The following is a 19,805-nucleotide window of genomic DNA, read 5'->3' on the forward strand; positions in this document are numbered from 1 at the left end:
GCTTCAGAGCTCATATGAAGAAATTGATCTGAACCGAGTATAACCGCACCGGTATACCAAAACTGTTTTTGAGAGTGTCCGTTGACCAAGCCAACAAAATTCAGTTTGGTTCCAAATGTCAAAAAGGCTTGGGCTGGCACTTGAGAGTTGAGAGGCCCAAGGGTGTTACAATGGACTTGGCTTGATGCCTTCTGTAAGAAAGTTTCATCTGCTTAAGCCACCACCGACCGTGTCCCAAGTCTGTCTTTTTACTCTCCCGGTGTTACATTCTCTTCCACACTGCGTAGCAATTTCCATGCACGACTTACGAATATGACATTATTCACTAACATAATCAACCATCCTATTTACTTACATATTTATATTTCTATCTAAAAGAATTTGAGATGGTCATGTATAATGATTATATAACAAATAAAATAAATAACAAAAAAAAGAAGAAGCTATATAATTCTTTTATTCATATAGTGAACAAACATTACAATGGAACACACAAGAACTAAAATACAAGAACAATAATCAAAGAGTTTCAGAGCTTCAAGAATCCAAGATAGCTCGACCGAGAGGAATAGATGCATACATATATGTGGAAGGGGGTGAATATCATGATCGATAACACAAGTTTTATTTTAGATCATTTTGAGCATATGCTTTCTCGATTTCTTCGCAATCTTAGCACTCTGCATCGCCATATCTAACTCAATCTGCATCCTCTCCATCTCCCTTTGAGCTTTCAACATTGCAGATAATAAGTCCGAAGCGGCAGAGCTCCTTCCACCATTGTTCCTACTAGTATTCCCACTTCCTCCTCCTCCTCTCTTTGGCTCTTCCTCGACCGCACAAGAGTGTAGATGTGTCCCATAGTCACATTTCTTGCAGTAATAAGACCAGAGATTATCCGGAACAGTGTCATGACATTCATCACAGTTAAAGATCAGACCGTTCTGGTAAGGAGAACGGTAGAGCAACGTGAGCGGATGCGCGTGTCCTTCACGCTCCACGGTCTCGGGCATAGACACACATCCGACATGCACATCGTACTTACAGATAGAACAGTTGTAAGAAAACCCGGATCCATACTCACCGCACGCGTCGCAAGCGAAAGCTGAAGACTCGTAAGTTGGAGAGTACAGCAGGGTCAAAGGGTGTTCAGGGTGAGACTTGTGACGGTTCTCGCGTGGAAGCTCGAAACATGACTTGTGCAAGAAGTAATCGCATTCAGACTTCGTGCATTTGAAAGCTGCGCCTATCAGGTCTAGGTCACAGCCTGAGCAGATGATCTCTTCCTCAGCTTGAGCTTTGTGACTACGCAATGGATGGTTGTGGCTAGGGTGCCTCACCGCTGGTTTACTTGAAGCCATTATAGATTTTAAAAACTCCTTTTTTTTTATTTGTGTTTGAGATGCTTGGTAATTAAGATAATACGTTTCAATTGTATTTATAGTGATTTTAAGTCTTCTTTAGGGTGGAGTAGTGATGTGTTTTGATTTGACTATTTTAACAAGTTGTAGCTTATATATTCACACTATATTGGGACAGTATTGTCAGTACACGCTAATATGACCATACGATCTATGGATGTATATATGATTTATTCTTGTTTGGGATTCAAAGTCAAGAGGTGGAACTATTCTTCTTTGAACCTATCCATCACGGGACTGTTTTCTGATAGTTATATGACTTGATGAAATAACCAATTGTGTGGAAAATCATGAATATTGCATTATTCGAGCTGGAAGTCTATCAATAAAAGAGTTGACATAATTAAAGATGTAAGGTCAAATAACTACGCTGGGTCTCTAATGCATAGCCTCTCCAAGTCATCTGGATATAAGAGACTAGCAATGATATGACTTTGCGAAAGAAACTAGAAATTACCATCAATAACCATTGACTATATATAAGTACTTTAGTCATTTCGATACCCTAAATCTTATTTGAAAACTAAGAATTAAGCCTTAAATTTGGTGAGAAAAATCGACTTGGTGATCTGCTTGAACCATGGAAGTTATTTGAAGATACATAACGGTACACACACATACGATTAAATAACAAGTTATGATGACTTTGAAAGTGTGAGATATATGTACCGAATGTGTGCGGTTGGTTCTAGGTTTATTGTCTGGTTTTGGTTGAGGGAAGCTGTTAGGTTCTTTTTTTTTCATATGTTCTGATTGATTTTGCTTGTAAGATATCTTTCTTCTCGATCTGATGATCGGAATGCTATTTTTTGGACATCTTCCAATGGTTCTCCAAAGTTGAGTCATCACATTAGATTTGTTTTGGGTGTTTAAAAATTCATTGTTCCATTCTTTTGGGAAAGAACTTGGTCTCATCTTCAACACAACAATGTTAGAACAATAATAACAAGTTAATCATAAGATATGATAACCAAAACATTTAGTTTAACCATTTAGAATAGTATTAATAGATCTAAGTTTATGCCCAATGCTACTTTTTGGAAAGATGATTTAGATTTATATATTTGTCACAAAAATTAGCGAATGATGCTTTTAGTTTTTAAAAAGACACGAACCAAATTTTAGATTTTATGTTATAAAAGTAACTGTAATAATAATCACGGTAAAAAAGAAATGATTTTCTAACCTGAATGGTGTGGTTTTTGAATAAAGGATGATCATAAATGGGATGGTTTTTCATATGAACGCAGTCTATAATATCTCCATCCGGACTCTACACACAAAGATTATCCAATGTACGCAACTAGCGATTAACGATTAGCAAAGATAGAAATTTGTGTAAATTCACAAGTATAATCAACCTTGATGGACTTAAGAGCAGGTTTGTTTAGTTTTTTCAAGAGTCGATCTACTTCAGCATCGTCAATATTGGAGAACCCATTTCCTGTTACTATTGTCGCTATGATTAGAATGATGAGCACAAAGCTTGCTATCATCCGACCTCACTAATTTACACAAAATGGTTTTATATTTATTTTGAAGTGCTTCACGTTATTTGGTTGATAGATTATTGAGCTAAATGCTTTATATATATTAAAAATAAAGGTCATGCAAGATAAATCTTTACCAATTTTCACAAAAAATCTCAATATTTTATTATTAATAATAAAAACAAAGACGCTTAATTAGAATAGAAAAAAAAATCCAATTAAAGCATATATATTGTGCCTTTAAAATTTTAAATAGATTATAATTTCCTTTTTGTTGTTAAAACGTTATTTCCTTTTAGTCATATACAAAATTAGTTAATGTAAATCATACAGATTCGGACAGATTTTAATAGATAAAATATTACAAAATATGATTAAATTTTTTTTTTGGGAACGAACAAAGTATGATAAGTTGTGTTGACATTTATCAAATAAATACAATTTTAGTAGAAAAATAATGAAAAGACTGTTTTGTAAAAGGTTTTGTAATTTACATGACAAACTGGAATCTGTTTTTTTTTTTCCTTCAGATTTTGACGAATGTCTTTATGCTCGATGATCTTAAATGTTTGGCATCCTGTATGATAATGAAACTCCCTTGATTTAAAGTGAAACTGATCCAAAGCAATAACGTTGATATATTTAATTAATTTTGCTCCATTATGTTAGTATGACGTTTTTTTTCCTGCTCTTATATTCCAAGTGCGATTTACAAAAAAATACTTTTCTGTTTTATGTGTATCCAATGTTTGTATAGGTATTCGTACGTCAATACTTGAACTATGCTAAACTTAAACGAAGTTGCAGAAGGTAATTAGCATTGACTTAGAGAGATTGACCTAGATAATCGTCATTCTCTCTACATATGTATAAGATGTACCAAGTTGCTAATTAGAACCAGATGTTAATTAGAATCTCCTTGTCTACAAGCTATCTTTATCAATTTGATTATAACCAAACCGCGTCTAAGGATACTACTTTTGTCTCTTAAGTCTTTAACTTTGTACCCCAAATAAGTTCAAATGTCAACGGTCTTCCCAAATAAAGCTCAAATGTCAACGGTCTTGAGTACATATCTTTATATATAAAGTACACTTTCAATCCCTCCCATGAAGCCACCTCAGATGACAGCATAGAAATTCGTTTAATGTCGTGTTGACACGTGTCCCATGACTCTCTACGCAGCGTTTCATTTAATCGTTGCTATGTTGGGCTTTGCAGGCTTATTTGTATACTTGGGCTCCAAAGATTGAAGATTTTTCTGGGCCAATGGAGTACGGGTGAAGTGATGAAACGAGGTTCATATTCGTCTCTTCTCTCTTCATACGGCGGCGGTGCGGTGACGATTGTGTTTCTTCTCACAACCTGAAACGGTCGGTTTAATGGCTTCATGATCCATCATCCACGATCTACATTCAATGAGGTTAGCTCTTGCAAAGCTGTGGAAATTCAAGTATAAAAAGGTTTGCATCCCTCCTCTCGAAATCATCCTATCGTATATAGATCGACGTTGATCAGCCAGTTTCCATCGTCGACGAAGACGATCTGGCGTCACATCTGCTGCCCATTCAGTGGCCTCAGCCTCAGAACGAAGAGATTTTTCTTGCCATGGAAGAAGCTGCGTTCGAAGAAAAGGTATATCTTCTCTTCTCTGTATTCTTGAATGTAATTTGCCAAAATCAAATATTTAATCCCGTATGATGAAATCTGTGTGATAATCATGAATGATACATTCTGGGTTTTGATTCCCGATTTAACTTTTTTCCCGCTACCAACAAGCGAGAAGAGAAAGTTTACACAGAAAGAAACTGAGGGTGATCGAAAAAGAAGATGGCGATGGAAATAGCAACACCGGCTCCTGCACCGATCACATCCCTGAGATAAACATCATCCTCTTGCCGGCAAAGACGGAGACTCACATGAAGAACATGATTCAAGTCTCCAGCACGAAGAAATCATTGTTCTTCTACGTTAATCTCGCGCCAAGGTATTGTTACTTTAAAATCTCTTTGATCGGAACGAAAATTTCACACCGGATCTGATCTAGGTTTCTGAGCATCTACTTCTTATATTTCGTTTGTGGAAGCGTGAGATCAGCTTGGTTGATTTAGTTTTAATTCCTGAACGATCTCTAGCCTTTATATGTCCACCAAACTGTTTGTTTGTATTCCAAATAGAGCAATTTGAAAACGTTTTTTGAATCAATTTTGTGTGATATGCATTGCGTCAGATGCAAAGGTACATACATCAACACAATGAGGTCGAGCTCTCTGCACTCTGAATGGGTATATACCACATTTTCATCGTAACTTAAAATCTTATCGGAAAAGCATGGACTGGTTTCTCTCTTCTTTGTGTATTTTACTTTTAACTGTTTTAGTTTGCACACAGCAATAACGATGGTGGTAACAATCTTTGAGATCTTGAAGAACATTGGATTGACTACAAAGAAGAGTAAGTTCTTTTTTTTTCATGATGATAGAAAAGCTTTCAATCTAATTCAACTCTGTTTTTTTTTTCTATTGTTCAGAAATGAAGAATGAGGCCAAAGGAACGATTTTTTTTTGTCACTATCTTTTAGCATCATCCTCCTAAGGGTCGCAACCGAAAGCCATGGTATTTCCTAGCTCCCAAAGTTGTCGATCTCACCAGCTCCGATTGCAGTCCAATTTTATTGTTTTGAAGAATATCTGCCTCGATCTCGGTTAATGTTAGATTCATCTTGCTCAATCTCTGTTCTCTGATTCTGATTCTGCTTTTGCTTCATTTACCTTAACAATTTTGCTGATTCAGATCGGATTGATACATAATCTTTCACATTAAATATTAAAATACTTAGTATCTGATAGCTTGGTTTGGATATTGGGTTCTGAATTTTGGAAACCTTCTGTAATTGTAATTGCAGCTTCATTTTCATGTTATGTCTGTTGCTTGCATTCTCAGTACGTTTGTTATGGTTCAACCACCAGCACACCATTGTTTGCGAGAGAGATAATGACTGTAAAACATGTCCTAGGTGTAATTGCAGCTGCATATGCTATTACTAGCTCTTTCTTCATGTTCTTTCTCTTGCTTTAATTCTCTGTACATTCTAGCTATTTTCTGTTATAATATAGAAAGTTTAAATCTTGGATCAACAACCAGCATAACTGCTCTGTATCTATGACTCAGAGAGATTTAGTGTGTGTATTAATATGTGCTCTCGCTTGAATATCTCAACTTCTGAGATTTTGTACTTATGGATTCAGATTTTTAGTTGTTCTAATGTGTTAGATAGAGCAGCATTACATGGCTCAGGGTTTGAGTATTGTTGGCTACTTTCATACGAACAAGAGGTTCGACTGGAGCTCTCTGGTGTTCCTAAGAATATCGGTGATCACATCTCTCAGCTATTTCCCTTAGGCCGCGAAGCTCTTATACTCTTCTTTCAGTCAAAGCAGTTTATTGATTCACTAGGTATGACCATCTTACGTTGCACATTTATGTTGTTTTGTAGTTTAATAGATAAAAGCTTGAAGCCTTATCAAAGGGTAAAGATAGAAACCCTGAGATGCAGGTTTGTGTTTCTAAACACGACAAAAGTTTTGAACATCTTACTACAGCATGGATACAAGATTTGGAAGGTAATCAGTTAAGTAGGGAGTATATATGAAGGCCACTCTACACCAGTTTAGTTTCTTGGCATTTGACAGTATCTGTATGTTGTTATCGCTATATAGGAAATGTATGGGGAAGATCTAGATGATTTGAATGTGGCATTGTATTCGGAGTGGAAGTAGCTTTGGGTTATGAGGAGATTTGTTCAGATTTTTTTGGGAACAGAGTGTTTATTAGGAGAAAGCATCGATACATGAAACTTATCAGGCCTTTCACCATGGAAAAGAGATTAATGTCTCGGTTACGTAGAGAGAAAATGTACATGGAGGAAAATATGTTTAGCCCCTTTCCATCACATTGTAATTCATTTCGAGGCCATTGGTTTTACTGATGGTACAAAAGTAATTAACAAAAACTCTGGAGATTTTCTTAGCCGAGCTCAAAGTTGTAGAATTCCTTAGCTAAGGAAGTTGAAAGCTTTAGGTCTTTATGTTATAGATACTGACAATGGCGAAGACTTTACATGTTAAGCTGAATTTATGTTTTTAAAAAGATCAAATGATGCAGCTTTGCTGCTATTCGGTGGGATTTTGGTTGGGGTATTGTTGTATTGTATTCATCATAATAATTGTTAGACTAAGCTAAACAGTGAAATTTTTACAGAATATGGGTATGCGATATAGCCCTGTTTACATGTATCCAAACCGACCGACCAAATCAAATTGAACATAACTTTCCGGAACCGAAAAACCAAACCGAAAAACAAAGTTCGGTTTGGATATGGATCCTATTAATTATAGTAGTGGATTATATATGTTTAGAACTGAATAACCGGAAGCGAATTGAAAACTAAATGAGTACCCTGAAAATCTATAATATAGTTACATATTTATAAATATTAACTATATTTAGTTTAAAAATAATCAAACAATCTAAAATATTTTTTATTAGCCAAGATACCAAAAAATTATATTTTACTAGAATTTTTTTAATCTAAAATACTTAAAAGTATTTGAATTGTTCAAATTTTTATCTGAAAACCAAAAAATCTGATACTAATCCGAAAAGATCTTTTTCTTTTTTTACCTTTTAACCCAAATTAATCGAAAAACAAGAACCGACCTGGAATCAAATGGGATCCAAAATTCTTTTTGATATAAGCCAGTCTCCAACTTTGTTATCCAAACCAAACCGAAAACCGAAATCACCGAACCTAACCGAACTGTACTTTCTGACCAAACGGATTTTATACTTCTAGAACCAAAGAATCTAACCGAAATATAATTAAATACAATGAATAAAAACTTAAAACACAAAATCATACAAAAAAATAACAATCTAAATTACAAGTAAAATATATCCCGCCCGTAGGGCGGGCCGACTCTAGTAAGATATATATGATACATAATGAAACATTCTTAAATTGGTGAAACCGCATGATACAGCGACTTGGTTAACTAATAATCAATGAAACTAACGCATAACATTCTTATATATATATATATATATATATATATATATATATATATATCCCTCCACATCCTTGTCCCACAAAACAACTAAAACCAAACTCAACATTCTATATGGCTTCAAGAAAACCAAAGGCCAAACCGGTTAGTCGTCAATCCGTGAGGCACCAGAGTCACAGCCACCCATTGCGTGTCTTTAAAGCCAAAGAAGACGATGAGACAGTTTGCTCTGGATGCGAGCTCGAGCTTACCGGGCAAGCTTTCAAGTGCACAAAGTCCGATTGCGATTACTTATTGCACAAGTCATGTTTCGACCTTCCCGGTGAAACACATCACAAGTCTCACAAGGACCACCCTTTGACCTTGCTTTATTCCCCACCAGATGACGAATCCGTCTACACTTGCAACGCATGTGACCAGTACGGATCTGGATTCACTTACCATTGCTCTAACTGCAAGTACAATCTCCATGTGGGATGTGCGTCTCTCCCTGAAACCATATTGCGCGAAGATCATGAGCATCCACTCACTCTTCTTTATTGCACATCGTGTAAAGGTCGTGAAGACACGACCTTCATTTGCAGCGCTTGCGATGAGACCGTTTTGGAAGATCTGTGGGTGTATTACTGCAGGGAATGTGACTATGGAACACATGTATATTCATGTGCGGCATACGAAGATCAAGAATCAAATGAGGAGGAGGAAGAAGAAGAAGAAGAAGGAGAAGCTAGTACTTCTCCAGCTTCTAGGATAAAGTCGTTGATGAAGGCTCAGGACGAGATGGCAGCTATGCAGCTAGAGGCACGTATTATGAATGATGCGAATGAGGCTGCGCTTGATCTTTGGGATCAACCAAAGCGGAGATACTATTGGTGATCAACAAGGAATTGAAGGATAATATATGTAATTTTATAAATAATATATATGAAAGTGTGTGATTGTTTCTTTCTTTGATAAAGTTTATTTTCAGAATAAAAACCAATAGATAGAAGACATAGAAACTCTCTTTCTTGTTTGGTTCTTGTTTATTTGTGGGTGTGTTTTTTTTTTTGTAAAGTTGTGTGTATGTTGTTTAAGTCGCAATATAATTTTCCTTGCTTTTTCTAAAGCTGGTTGCATTTATATTGGTCCAACCATTTACAGATTCTGAAGATATATTCTTACAAATCTTACAACATTATTTTACTTGATAGAAATAAAGATTTTTCTTTTGGAAATATTGATGATTTTACTAAGAGTAATTTAGTTGAATTAGTCAAAGATAATATAAAAAAATTATAAAACTACTAAAATTGTGATATCACCTAAGAGGTCGATTTTTAATTTATATTTGCATTACAAAATTATTTGTTAATCTAGTGCATCTTTTTTTTTGTCAACAATCTAGTGCATCTAATCTTAAATAATAAATAATACTTTATAATGTGGTTTTTCTTAAACTATTATTACCTGACAAATAAAATAATTTAAAAAAATATTCAATTAAACAATGAAGCAAAACCTTAAACTATTATTACCTGACAAATAAATCCTTACTAATAAAAGGGACCTTTTGAGTCTCCATAGAGCGTCCACATCAGCAAAAAAAACTTCTCCCGAAAGATGACACGTGGCATAAAATATAGTTTTACATTTTAATATTACTAATTTTCGAAAATTATAAATAATATGTAAACATACAGCATAAAAAATGGAAAAACTACATTAAACATATGTAAGACTACCATTTTTCACTAAAAAAAAAGACATTTTATCTCCATAATGTAACATTACTATTTTGTAAAAACAACATTATATATAATTTTGAAAATAATAAATAATATATAAACATACAATATAAAAAATGAAAATATTACATTAAACATATGTAAGATACGGCTTATCTCCATAATATAACTTTACCGTTTCATAAAAAAAAAATTATATATAATTTGGAAAATAATAAATATATGTAAACATACAACATAAAAAATGGAAATGCTATATTAAACATATGTACGATTACCATTTTACATTTTTATTTTAAATAAATAATATGTAAACTTTCAACATAAAAAATAGAAAAACTACATTAAACATATGTAAGACTACCATTTCTCACTAAAAAAAAGACATCTTATCTCCATAATGTAACATTACTATTTTGTAAAAAAAACATTATATATAATTTTGAAAATAATAAATAATATGTAAACATACAACATAAAAAAAAGGAAATACTACATTAAACATATGTAATATTACCATTTTACATTTAAAAATAACAATAATATGTAAACATACAACATGAAAAAAATGGAAAAACTACATTAAACATATGTAAAATTACTATTTTTCACTAAAAAAAGAACAGTTTATCTCCATAATGTAACATTACCATTTTATAAAAAAAAAGAAAAAAAACATAAATATAACTATTTGACTATTTGTCCAAGTTCTTCTTTAAAACATTGCCGTTTTACATTAAAAATGAAAAAATACATTAATATTTAAACATCTATCTTAAAATATAAAAAATAGATATTAATAAAATATAAAGTATAAGAAAGAGAAATATACAATATATAGAAAAATAAATAATAAGTAAATATTATAAATATATAAATATACGAATTATATATACAATAATAAGTAAATGCACAATTTTAAAAAAATGGAAAGAGTACATTAAATATTAAACATCTATCTTAAAATGTAAAATATAGATATGAAGTAAATAGAAACTATAAGAAAAAGAAATACACAACTTAAAAACAATGGAAAAAATTATATTAAGATTTAAACATCTATCTTAATACTAATAAAAGGGACCTTTTGAGTCTCCATAGAGCGTCCACATCAGCAAAAAAAACTTCTCCCGAAAGATGACACGTGGCATAAAATATAGTTTTACATTTTAATATTACTAATTTTCGAAAATTATAAATAATATGTAAACATACAGCATAAAAAATGGAAAAACTACATTAAACATATGTAAGACTACCATTTTTCACTAAAAAAAAAGACATTTTATCTCCATAATGTAACATTACTATTTTGTAAAAACAACATTATATATAATTTTGAAAATAATAAATAATATATAAACATACAATATAAAAAATGAAAATATTACATTAAACATATGTAAGATACGGCTTATCTCCATAATATAACTTTACCGTTTCATAAAAAAAAAATTATATATAATTTGGAAAATAATAAATATATGTAAACATACAACATAAAAAATGGAAATGCTATATTAAACATATGTACGATTACCATTTTACATTTTTATTTTAAATAAATAATATGTAAACTTTCAACATAAAAAATAGAAAAACTACATTAAACATATGTAAGACTACCATTTCTCACTAAAAAAAAGACATCTTATCTCCATAATGTAACATTACTATTTTGTAAAAAAAACATTATATATAATTTTGAAAATAATAAATAATATGTAAACATACAACATAAAAAAAAGGAAATACTACATTAAACATATGTAATATTACCATTTTACATTTAAAAATAACAATAATATGTAAACATACAACATGAAAAAAATGGAAAAACTACATTAAACATATGTAAAATTACTATTTTTCACTAAAAAAAGAACAGTTTATCTCCATAATGTAACATTACCATTTTATAAAAAAAAAGAAAAAAAACATAAATATAACTATTTGACTATTTGTCCAAGTTCTTCTTTAAAACATTGCCATTTTACATTAAAAATGAAAAAATACATTAATATTTAAACATCTATCTTAAAATATAAAAAATAGATATTAATAAAATATAAAGTATAAGAAAGAGAAATATACAATATATAGAAAAATAAATAATAAGTAAATATTATAAATATATAAATATACGAATTATATATACAATAATAAGTAAATGCACAATTTTAAAAAAATGGAAAGAGTACATTAAATATTAAACATCTATCTTAAAATGTAAAATATAGATATGAAGTAAATAGAAACTATAAGAAAAAGAAATACACAACTTAAAAACAATGGAAAAAATTATATTAAGATTTAAACATCTATCTTAAAATATAAAATATAGATATTACGCAAATAGAAAGTATAAGAAAAAGAAATACACAATTTAAAAAAATAGAAAAAGTACATTAGTATTTAAACATCTATCTTAAAATGTAAATCTATCTTAAAATATAAAATTATTAGTAAATAGAAAGTATAAGAAATAGAAATACACAATATAAATAAAAATTAAATATATAATATAAGTAAATACCCAATTTAAAAAATGGAACATTACATTAAGATTTAAAAATATATCTTAAAATTTAAAATATAGATATTACGTAAATAGAAAGTATAACAAATAGAAATATACAATTTAAAAAAAAATGGAAAACGTACATTAAGATTTAAACATCTATCTTAAAAAGTAAAATAGAGATATTAAGTAAATAAAAAGTACAAGAAATGAAAATACATATACAGGAAAATATATAATAAGTAAATATGTAAATCTATAATATATGAATTATATATATAATAATAAGTAAATACACAATTTTTTTAAAAAATGGAAAAAGTTCATTAAGCATTAAACATCTATCTTAAAATGTAAAATATATAATATAAGTAAATACACAATTTAAAAAAAAGGAAAAAGTACATTAAGATTTAAATATCTATTTTAAAATATAAAATATAGATATTACGTAAATAAAAAATATAAGAAATGGAAATAAACATTTTAAAAAAATGGAAAAAGTACATTAAGATTTAAACATCTATCTTAAAGGTACATATATCTTAAAATGGTAGTAAGTTATATAAAAATGAAAATACCACATTAAACAAAAAAAAATTAAAATGCACTCCCTCCGTTTCAAAATAGATAATGTTTTAGAGAGTTTTTGATGTTTTAAAATAGATGATGTTTTCATATTTCAAGGTATCTTTTAACTTTATCAAAAACTGTGTAACCAATTATATTTTGTAGTATGTTTTGTGATTCGTTGAATAATTTTTAATTTATATTTTAGTGATACCTTTTAGATAAAAAACAAGTGTTTTAATATTTGTGTCCCAACCTAAAACTTCATGTATTTTGAAACAGAGGGAGTCAAGAAAGTCCATACAAAACTCATTATTCCATCAACATCAACCTCATACTATCAAGGAAAACTTCAAAGCACTCGAGCAAAAAAATGGTTCCACCATCAACTATTGCCGTCCCAAAAACCTTTAATGACTTTGAAGGAGATTTTTTATAACAACGAACTTTTTGTTAGGTGGATTCATTGTTGGGAAACCCGCAACTTCCAAAAGCCAAACTTATTCATGGGAATTGAATTGCTTTTCATAGACTCAAAGGTATTCTTACAAATTTAAATTAATCTAATCCATCATTTTGTTGTTAATATTCATACTAACTATTTCATGATCAAACTATTACAGTTAATAACCATTCAAGCATTTATCCCGAAACACTTCCTTCCACGCCGAATTAGATATTGGTTCATGTTGGTTTAGTATTGTTTTTGGTTTATTAACACGTTTAGGATGGTCCTATTGTAAATATAATTTAAGTTGGTTTAGCATATATTATGCTTAAAATAACTTAAATTAAATAATAGTAATATTATGCTTAAAATATAATTTTAAAGAGTTTTCAAATATAGTTTATATAACATTATAGGTGATGAATTTAATTATTAAATTTGTTTATTACTTAAAACTATGTTATTTTAAAAACATACTGAGTTATAAATATCAATGATGGATTGGTGAGTATAACATGAAGACAAAAATATAAATATTTTATTTTCAAGATAAGAAATTCAGCTTTTGCTCAGTTGCTCAATATATAATATCTTAAATTATTTTTTAAAAAATATACATAATTTATATATATAGATTAATCTTCCAAACTTAAACTATTATATTATATATGAATAATGTTTTTAAATAAAAATAATTTCTGATTTAAAAAAAAAATAAAAAACAACAAATGGTTATTTTCGAATAATGGATATAATTTACATTATACTATCATTTACCAAGTATTAGATACGTTTTGATATATCATTATTTTCTATTTCCAGAAAACAATAAATTGTTAAACATCAATATCATCTAGGTTAAGTATACGGACAACACAAATTCAAACATCACAAAAAATATTTACATAAACATTATAATACAATAATTTAATCAAAAAATACAATTAAAAAAGAATAGTTATATACTTAATATCTGAAAATCAAAGATATTTTTGCTAAAATTGTACTTACCTGGCCAAGGAGATCGACCATCTTTTTACGGATCGATTGATTGTTGAGCATGTGGTCGATCCGAAAATACTTAACAGTTTAATTTAATATCTAAAACGTTTTTGTTAACACTCAACATATAGTTTTGCTAAATATGATAACTAGATAGCCAACAAAATTACAAAAAATATTTAAATAGTAAAAAATATGTTAATTTAACGTGTTAAAATTTAAAAATAAATTTTAATTATGACATGCATCTTAACATTTATATAAATATATATCATAACCTAAATATAAATAATTTAACATCTTAAATTAGAAAAAAAATAAAAACGCCCGGGCGTAGCCCGGGTTAATCCCTAGTCCTTACTAATAAAAGGGACCTTTTGAGGCTCCATAGAGCGTCCACATCAGCGAAAAAAATTCTCCCGAAAGATGACACGTGGCATAAAATATAGTTTTACATTTTAATATTACTAATTTTCAAAAATTATAAATAATATGAAACATACAACATAAAAAATAGAATCCTTACTAATAAAATGGACCTTTTGAGGCTCCATAGAGTGTCCACATCAGCGAAAAAAATTCTCCCGAAAGATGACACGTGGCATAAAATATAATTTTACATTTTAATATTACTAATTTTCAAAAATTATAAATAATATGAAACATACAACATAAAAAATAGAAAAACTACATTGAACATATGTAAAATTACCATTTTTCACTTTAAAAAAAAAGACGGCTTAATTCCATAATGTAATACTGCATAAAATATAGTTTTACATTTTAATATTACGAATTTTCAAAAATTATAAATAATATGAAACATACAACATAAAAAATAGAAAAACTACATTGAACATATGTAAAATTACCATTTTTCACTTTAAAAAAAAGACGGCTTAATTCCATAATGTAATATTACCAATAAAAGGGACCTTTTGAGGTTCCATAGAGCGTCCATATCAGCGAAAAAAAATTCTCCCGAAAGATGACACGTGGCATAAAATATAGTTTTACATTTTAATATTACCAATTTTCAAAAATTATAAATAATATGAAACATACAACATAAAAAATAGAAAAACTACATTGAACATATGTAAAATTACCATTTTTCACTTTTAAAAAAAAAGACGGCTTAATTCCATAATGTAATACTACCGTTTTATAAAAAAAACAAAAAACATTATATATAATTTCGAAAATAATAAATATATGTAAACATACAACATAAAAAATAGAAATACTACATTAAATATAGAGTAGTTGGCGTAGATACACCCATGAACTCATGTAATTTGCTATATAACCTTGAGGCTCCATAGAGCGTCCACATAAGCAAAAAAAACTTCTTCCGAAAGATGACACGTGGCATAAAATATAGTTTTACATTTTAATATTACTAATTTTCGAAAATTGTAAATAATATTTAAACATACAGCATAAAAAATGAAAAAAACTACATTAAACATACGGCTTATCTCCATAACGTAACATTACCGTTTTATAAAAAAATTCAAAAAACATTGTATATAATTTCGAAAATAATAAATATATGTAAACATACAACATAAAAATGGAAATACTACATTAAACATATGTAAGATTACTATTTTACATTTTTAAAAATAATATGTAAACATACAACATAAAAAATGGAAAAACAACATTAAACATATGTAAGATTAACATTTTTCACAAAAAAAAAACGGTTTATCTCCATAATGTAACATTACCATTTTATAAAAAAAGAAAAAAACATAAATATAACTATTTGACAATTTGTCCAGTTCTTCTATTAAACATTGCCGTTTTACATTAAAAATGGAAAAATACATTAAAATTTAAACATATATCTTAAAATATAAAATATAGATATTAACAAAATATAAAATATAAGAAAGAGAAATACAAAATATATAGAAAAATAAATAATAAGTAAATATTATAAATATATAAATATATGAATTATATATACAATAATAAGTAATTGTACAGTTTTCAAAAAAATGGAAAGAGTACATTAAATAAAATGGACATCTATCTTAAAATGGTAGTAAATTATGTAAAAATGAAAATACCACATTAAACAAAAAAAATATAGTTTTACATCAAGAAAGTCTCTATAAAACTCATTATTCTATCAACATCAACCTCACACTATCAAAAAAACTTCATAGCACTCGAGCAAAAAAATGGTTCCACCATCAAATCTTGCCGTCCCAAAAACCTTTAATGACCTTGAAGGAGATTTTTTATAACAACAAACTTTTTGTTAGGTGGATTCATTGTTGGAAAACCCGCAACTTCCAAAAGCCAAACTTATTCATGGGAATTGAATTGCTTTTCTTAGACTCAAAGATATTCTTACAAATTTAAATTAATCTAATCCATAATTTTATTGTTAATATTCATACTAACTCTTTCATGATCAAACCATTACAGTTAATAACCATTCAAGCGTTTATCTCGAAACACTTCTTTCCTCGCCGAATCAGGTATTGGTTCATGTTGGTTTAGTATTATTTTTGGTTTATTAACCGGTTTAGGATGGTCTTATTGTAAATATAATTTAAGATGGTTTAGCATATATTATGCTTAAAATAACTTAAATTAAATAATAGTAATATTATGCTTAAAATATAATTTTAGAGAGTTTTTAAATATAGTTTACAGCACATTATAGGGGATGAATTTTATTTATTAAATTTATTTATTACTTAAAACTAATTTTTTTTAAAAACATACTGAGTTATAAATATCAATTATGGATTGGTGAGTATAACATGAAGACAAAACTATAAATATTTGATTTTCAAGATAAGAAATTCAGCTTTTATTCAGTTACTCAATATATAATATCTTAAATTATTATTTTTTAAATATACATAAATTTATATATATAGATTAATCTTCCAAACTTAAACTATTATATTATATATGAATGATGTTTTTAAATAAAAATAATTTCTGATTAAAAACAAGAATAAAAACAACAAATGGTTATTTTCAAATAATGGAAGTAATTTACATTATACTATCATTTAACAAGTATTAGATATGTTTTGATATATCATTATTTTCTATATCCAGAAAACAATAAATTGTTAAACATCAATATCATCTAGGTTAAGTATACGAACAACACAAATTCAAACATCAAAAAATATTTACATAAACATTATAATACAATAATTTAATCAAAAAATACAATTCAAAAAAACAATATTCAAAAGAATAGTTATATACTTAATATTTGAAAATCAAAGATATTTTTGCTAAAATTGTACTTACCTGGCCAAGGAGATCGACCATTTTTTACGGATGGATCGATTGTTGAGCATGTGGTCGATCCGAAAATACTCTACAGATTAATTAAATATCTAAAACATTTATTTCAACACTCAACGGATAGTTTTGCTAAATATGATAACTAGATAGCCAACAAAATTACAAAAAAGATATTTAAATAGTAAAAAATATGTTAATTTAACGTGTTAAAATTTAAAAATAAATTTTAATTATGACATGCATCTTAACATTTATATAAATATATATCATACCTTAAATATAAATAATTTAACAACTTAAATTAGAAAAATAATAAAAATCCCGGGCGTAGCCCGGATTAATCCCTAGTTAATAATAAATGTAACGTTTTGACTAACCGCAAACCTTAAAAGAGGTTAAAGATAAAAAAAAATTACGTCAAGACAATAATGTCCTTAAGACAATTAGTTTTTGGTTTAAATGTTGTCCTCCAGACCTACTTCTTCCTCTCTATTTATTTATCGGTTTCTCTCTCGCCACCACCGATCATGGTCACCGCCCTCGAACTCATCCTCATCCTCATCCTCCGCTTGGTTTGATCCCTCTCTCTCTCCAAGGTCCTCTCTTTCTTCAATCAAACTTCATGTAACTCTCTGTTTTCTTCGATCGCTCACCCAATGATCTGTTTCGTAAAATTCATATAGTTGATTTAGCTCAAAATTTGATTCTTTCGACCGTGTTTTGTTCTGTTACAGATGCATGTGTCTTCTTGATTGTTGATCTGTGCAAAAAAAGGATCGATCCATATTATTTTTTTGTGTGCCATCTCATGTCATCATCGACTAGTGTTCAAGGAGAGATAATGGATCTTGATCTGAACCAAGAACCAGAGTCCCCACCCGGTTTAATCACAGAGATCTCTCCATGGCTAAACGAGCTAGAAACCGCTCACGAGCGGATCGAAGACCGTCTAAGACAGCTCGAAGCCATAGTTTCACGAATCAGGGAACGTGCAGCAACAGTCACAACAGCAGCAGCAACACCATCACCAGCACCTGCTATAATACCTCCTAGAGACTCAACGGCAGGAGTTATACACGAGCGTTCCAGAGAGAGACTTGTCGAGAACGACAAGACGTATCTGATAGCAAAGGCCTTGAACATGGAGAGAACGACCTCCGTCCCCGGCGGCTACTTTGACTGTAACATATGCTTAGAGAAAGCAGAAGATCCGATCTTAACTTGCTGCGGTCACTTGTTCTGCTGGGGTTGCTTCTACCAGTTGCCATTCATTTACCTTAACATCAAAGAATGCCCTGTCTGCGACGGGGAAGTGACTGACACCGAGGTGATTCCGATATACGGTAATGGAGATGATGATAACGATGGTAGTAGTAAAGCTAAGCGTGAGGAGTGTGGTATCCGCTTACCTCCAAGGCCTAATGCTAAAAGAGTTGAAAGCATCCGTCAAAAGATTATAACCCGGGGCAACCCGTTTATCCCGGGGCCTGAGACGCTGGAGCATATTAGAAGGACTATTGATTCTATTGGAGGGTTACAAGCTTTAGCTGAAGGGCATGAGTTTGGTTTGACCAACATAGTAACCAACAATCGTGTGGTTCAAAATCAACATAATCGTTTGAGGTTGTTGTCTTCTTTCCCAGGTCTTGTGGTAGATAGCTCGGAGATGCCGCCGCCGACGTCTGATGATGCTGTTGTTGCTGCTGCTTTTGATGTTGATAGCTTTGTTGATACAACAACGCCTAGTTTGAGGACTAACCGTCGGAGATCTTCTCGTATTGCGGAGATTAGTCCTTCTCCTTCTCCTGCAGTACGTGCTTCTATTCGTAGGAACCAAAGTGGTAGTGCTGCAGGTTCATCATCTTCGCCTAGAGATTTTGCTGTTGCCGGGTTTGGTTTTGGTTCTAGAGAAGTGGCTACTTCAGATTCGTCATCGTCTAGGAGGAGAACTGAAGATGTAAACAATGGACCTCGCACCAGGTCTAGGAGGAGGCTAGGCTAAAAAACTCTTTTAATTATATTACAAAGCTCATGTGACCATGTCTTGTTTCCACCCTGAACATGGCTGAATGTGTATGTACATTCTTCTAAAGCCTCTGAAACTTTGGATGTAAGTTTTTTGTTCTTTTGGGTTAAATAATCTAATCTTATTTCTAAAAGGTCAATTTTAGAGTAATTAATGTGTTTCTTAAAGTTATGGGGTGTATTTGTCAGAAAACACAACATTCTGTCTAGATTCGCAATTAATTTAAAATCCGAACAGTCTCGT

The 19,805-nt window shown here is 30.0% G+C and overlaps 3 protein-coding genes and 1 long non-coding RNA gene across 5 annotated transcripts; 3 read left to right on the top strand and 1 right to left on the bottom strand.

Annotated features, from left to right (window-relative positions):
- Positions 1–434: 434 nt before the first annotated feature.
- Positions 435–1,549, bottom strand: LOC106394620. The gene has a single exon (XM_013835189.3). The coding sequence runs from the start codon at positions 1,359–1,361 to the stop codon at positions 630–632; it is 732 nt and encodes a 243-aa protein (XP_013690643.1). The 5' UTR covers positions 1,362–1,549; the 3' UTR covers positions 435–629.
- Positions 1,550–4,236: 2,687 nt separating this feature from the next.
- Positions 4,237–7,067, top strand: LOC106392131. Its single transcript, XR_002664423.2, has 4 exons — positions 4,237–4,898; positions 5,142–5,365; positions 5,442–6,534; positions 6,631–7,067. It is a non-coding gene; the product is annotated as an uncharacterized LOC106392131 (long non-coding RNA).
- A 1,005-nt stretch (positions 7,068–8,072) lies between these two features.
- LOC111213919 lies at positions 8,073–9,439 on the top strand. Its single transcript, XM_022715761.2, has one exon. It carries the CDS (start codon positions 8,092–8,094, stop codon positions 8,851–8,853), a length of 762 nt encoding a protein of 253 aa, XP_022571482.1. The 5' UTR covers positions 8,073–8,091; the 3' UTR covers positions 8,854–9,439.
- Positions 9,440–17,968: 8,529 nt separating this feature from the next.
- On the top strand, positions 17,969–19,695 carry LOC106396412. 2 transcript variants are annotated; one of them, XM_013836795.3, is made up of 2 exons: positions 17,969–18,132; positions 18,271–19,695. In XM_013836795.3, the coding sequence occupies exon 2, from the start codon at positions 18,345–18,347 to the stop codon at positions 19,536–19,538; it is 1,194 nt and encodes a 397-aa protein (XP_013692249.1). In that variant the 5' UTR covers positions 17,969–18,132; positions 18,271–18,344; the 3' UTR covers positions 19,539–19,695. The 2 variants fall into 2 exon arrangements, with proteins under 2 accessions (XP_013692249.1, XP_013692250.1); XM_013836796.3 differs by having other exon boundaries at positions 18,000–18,160.
- Positions 19,696–19,805: the final 110 nt, after the last annotated feature.

The sequence above is a fragment of the Brassica napus genome, chromosome A5, assembly GCF_020379485.1.
Source record: "Brassica napus cultivar Da-Ae chromosome A5, Da-Ae, whole genome shotgun sequence".
Classification (NCBI taxonomy): domain Eukaryota; kingdom Viridiplantae; phylum Streptophyta; class Magnoliopsida; order Brassicales; family Brassicaceae; genus Brassica; species Brassica napus.